Source organism: Rhinoderma darwinii, chromosome 10 (assembly GCF_050947455.1).
Source record: "Rhinoderma darwinii isolate aRhiDar2 chromosome 10, aRhiDar2.hap1, whole genome shotgun sequence".
Classification (NCBI taxonomy): Eukaryota; Metazoa; Chordata; class Amphibia; order Anura; family Rhinodermatidae; genus Rhinoderma; species Rhinoderma darwinii.
The window spans coordinates 83,224,198-83,228,711 of NC_134696.1; the positions used below are offsets into that span (position 1 = coordinate 83,224,198).

General features: G+C 40.8%; 1 protein-coding gene across 1 annotated transcript in view; it reads right to left on the reverse strand.

Moving 5' to 3' along the window:
- Window positions 1-222: 222 nt before the first annotated feature.
- LOC142662624 (uncharacterized) overlaps window positions 223-4,514 on the reverse strand; it is an 8,358-nt gene continuing 4,066 nt past the window's right edge. The window contains exons 5-7 of the mRNA XM_075840836.1: window positions 3,796-4,514; window positions 2,777-2,980; window positions 223-1,288 (exon numbers count right to left, since the gene is read on the reverse strand). The exon at window positions 3,796-4,514 is cut by the window's right edge and continues 94 nt beyond it. Of these exons, the coding sequence (XP_075696951.1) occupies window positions 2,784-2,980; window positions 3,796-4,514 (916 nt within the window). The 3' untranslated portion in view covers window positions 223-1,288; window positions 2,777-2,783. The remainder of the gene's footprint in view (window positions 1,289-2,776; window positions 2,981-3,795) is intronic.

Consider the following 4,514-nt stretch of genomic DNA (forward strand, 5'->3'; position numbering starts at 1 on the left):
GCCACTCCCTAGATTATTATAATGAATCCGCTACGGAGTCTGTTTCCTGACTTTCAGCAACATTTCACTATACCTTTCTAGTAATCCAGAATGTGTGGTAAACCAGCATGTTTCAGGGTACAGACAGTTTTCTATAGTAATGTTCTACTTATATAATAAAACACTATGTTTAGATGTTCATATTTTTATTGAAATAGCATGACTACAACATTTTTTTCCATAAAGTTGGCATACATGTATCAATATTCTAAATTATGTAAGGGTTAACCAGTAGCAGTCATGAAAATGCCAGTCTTAAAAATCATCCTTTCAACTGGAGACAGTTTGTAACTACAGTCTCTTCTGTTGGTAATGGTGATGAAGGGTATTCAAATTTTTCACCGAGTAATCTTGATAGCTGGCACAAATCGGTGGCAGGTGGCACTCATGTCCAAGATGGCACTGTGACTCAGCCGAGTCACAGGCAGCGATAATTGTCCTTTTTAATGATGTTAAGCACTATGACTCAGCCGAGCCATAGGCAGAGACAATTGTCACTTTTTATAAGATTTTGCCCTGTGACTCAGCCGAGCCACAGGCAGAGACAATTGTCATTTTTTAATGAGGTTTCTCGCTGTGACTCAGCCGAGCCACAGGCAGCGAGATTTTTCATTTCTTGTGAGTTTATTTCACAAAGACTCCGGGTATATGGATCTATAGTCCAAAGATTGGTCAAGTCCAGGTTGGCACTGTGACTCAGCGGAGCCACAGGCGCATAAAAAAATCCTTTGAGGTGGACCTAGGTTTGCTGGTAATCTTTTCGCCAAAAGACACGCATACTAATTCCTTGGGATGCTTTTCTGAGGAAGAGGTCACAGGAAATTAATTTGACTTAGTCTGTGAGGTTGTTCTTGTTTTCTTTCTCAATGCAAGCTTTGGAATTGCAGAAACTCCAGGTCCAGTTTCCCCAATTATCCGTGTAGAGCTATAATGTTTGAACCACTGAAATCAGTAACAGCACAGGTCATGGCAGATTTGTAATTATGACCACCACTGCATGCAAAAGTTTGTGGTTGTTTGGAAACATTATAGTTATGTCTTGAGCAAAGCAGAGCCCTGCTGCTCATTGCGGTGAAAGTCTAAATAGCGTCAAAGTATTGACACATTTATTTAGTTCATATTTGCCTTGTGTGGAAATTAAGACCAGGATCCTTTGTTCTCTATAACCAGTGCAGCTATGGACAATCCAAGATGACGTCTTATGGTGTTGAGAAGTGGTTATGTATATTATAATGTCCATGGTGTCATGCTGTGTTTGAGATAAAACGAAATGAGAAGCTTAATGAGGTATAAATACAATATCAGATCCTTCACATTTTATACCGTTCTACTTTATAACATTGGACGGTCAATAACAGGAATAGTTACAGATTGTAAACTATTAAAGTCACCCATGGGCCTCAAATATCAAAACTCTAACATAAAATCTGACCTCATTGCCCATAGCAACCAATCAGTGCTCAGATTTTCATCAACATTTTCCAACCCCTCTGCTCTCCTGAGCACTAATCTAAGCTGACAACTGAGATTAAAGGAGTTTTGCAGTGAGAAGAAATTGATCATTAATAATACTCTCGGCACCCCCACCAATCAGGTGTTTTGAGGTGGCCACGGAGCTCCTGCAAGTCATGCTTCCCCCGTCATTCTTGTCACTGCTTTTTACTGTGAAACATTAACACACTTGTAGTGGCGGTTTACAGTATTACAGCCTTTTCCCAATAAAGTAAATGGGAGAAGGCTCTAAAAAACTTGAAGCCGCAGTTACAAGTGTGTTAATGTTTCACAGTATGGAGCAGTAAAGGGAAATTGGCGGGGGTTCTGAGATTCGGACACCCACTGATCAAATAATGATGGCCTATTCTGTGGATAGGCCATCGATTTCTTCTCACTGGAAAACCCCTTAAACTTTCAGGGGAGCAGAGAGATGGGCTGGAGACTGACCAGACAGTAAGTTCATCTGACAGGATGAGCACTGAACGGCACCCAGCAGTTTGTATTGTATTGTAAGACATACAAGCTGCGGAAGACAAACAGTGCCACATTTTTTAATTAGAAAATATGTTTTATTTAATAGAATACATATGCTGCAAAAAAACAAAAAGTCTGCAAAGGTGTCTCTTTTGCAGGAAGGCACTTTAGTAGCCAAGGACACATCTGATACGTCCGTGCTACTAAAAGCTCCAGCTGTCATCTAGTCTGAGTTACTGTAGGTTGAAGGGGAAGAGGATAAACAGCAATTTTGATTTGCAAAAGTTTTGAGCATCAAATAAGGTTTTGTTCGTTGTATTGCTGCTACACCTGCTGCGATAATCCGGATCACAGTCACCATTCTCATCATCGTTCTCACCATTACATATGCAGTCTGAAGACTTACATACTTCACATTGGATAAAACGACGATGGACACAACAAGGTCTCTGAAGATGGAGTGATAACGTTACTTCACCTGCATTGTATGTTGTGAGCCGAGTACAACTGGAATTAGCAGCACAGCGAGGAGTGATCTATGTACATGGCCATAGATTATAATGAGCGGGGCAGCTGGGAGATTCTACAGTTCGCTGCTCCTTCACTGCGCCCCATCAGGACACTGTAGATATTATAACAATGGTCTATCTCCCATTGCAGAATACAGGTCACAGTAAGTGGCAGTCTGTAACTAGATGACCACATCTCAGGACAACCATAAAGTTTACAAAGAGGTTTATGGAGATCTAAGAAACTCTCACATTCTTACCTTCTTTTTATTTGGGAGAAGATGCAGCTTTTTCGAAATACGCCAGTAGATGTTTGTGTAATTCCTGCATTGGTGAAGAATAACTGGCGCTGCCTGTAAACGTGTTGGTCTTAGAGGCGCTAAATCCAACTCCTTCCTTATTCTGGCCAAGATGTTTCTCAGCACTTGGAAGATGTTGGAGATGTTCTTTGTCCTCTTGTTGTTCTGTAAAACACATGCAGTCTATAAGATCAGCTGTTAATATAATGGACATTGTTCCTACTCCACCGTCAGCCTGGGAGCGAGATTCATAAAATATTAGGAAATGGCGTAAGCAACAATTCCCTAATATATTGTCACCAATGACACGGTCGACAGGTTTTTATCCACACAATGTAAACTAGAACAACTGCTGCTACTTCTTATAATAACAATCAGTCTCTTTATCATATGAAGAATGGAAGATTCTCGCTCCATCCAATTTATCATCACCAGTGATCAGTAATATCGCACCTGCCGAACATCCTGTTTTTGCTGGATTGCCCCATAAAACGCGTCCTGATTTCTCTGAAATGTCCAATGAAATGGACCTTAAAAGGGGTGGGGCTTATGCAAATATAATCCCAAATTGGCCAGTTCTGTGGGTGTTCCTCATAATGGGGGCGTGGTTGAGTAATTTCACATGAATAAGGGTTAAAATGTTGGGAGGTATCAGTAATGTGATGTGATAGGCTAGGACTATAAAGAGGATGATACATATATCTAAATTATTAACATAATTTAGTCACAGATACTGGCTGGTGACCGGTTCATGCAGCTTTACGTGTACTACCCTATTTAGCATAAGATATGGCTGAACCAAAACAGCACTTTTAACTTTTTGTGTCATCCGTATTTCCTCATAGATTGTAATATCTTCTGAGCACGGCCCTCAATCCTCTTGTTTGATTTATTAATTTTTGTAATACTATGTAATTTTATTAGTAATATTGTGTAATATTATAAGGCTAAATTAAAAGATAAAAGCCCTGAGAACTTACTTTCAGAGGTGGTGTCCACATGATATGGGCTGATATTGGTGGTTACATCATTGGATCCAGGCATGGAGCTCTTAGTGTCTTCAATGATGTCTATGTTTTCAGCCCGTCCATGAGAAGCATCATCGGTTATAATGTTAGAGGCGGTGTCCACGTCCTCTGGGCTGATATTGATGGTTACATTTTTGGATCCAGGCATGGAGATCTTAGTGTCTTCAATGAGATCTCTGGTTTCAGCCAGTCTATGATGAGCCTCATCGGTTGTAATGTCAGAGGCGATGTCCACGTCCTCTGGGCTGATGTTGATCGTTACGTCATTGGATCCAGGCATGGAGATCTTAGTGTCTTCAATGAGATCTCCGTTTTCAGCCAGTCCATGAGGAGCATCATCAGTTATATTATCAGAAGCCGTGTCCACGTCATCTGGACTGACATTGATGGTAACATCATTGGATTCAGGCATGAAGATCTTAGTGTCTTCAATGATATCTCTGTTTTCAGCCCATTCATAAGGAGTATTATCGGTTATATCAGAGGTGGTGTCCACGTCCTCTGGACTGATATTGATGGAAACATCATTAGATCCAGGCATGGAGATCTTAGTATCTTCAATGAGATCTCTGTTTTCAGCCAGTCCATGAGAAGCATCATCGGTTTTAATTTCAGAGGTGGTGTCCACGTCCTCTGGGCTGATGTTGATGGTTTCATCATTGGGTCCAGGC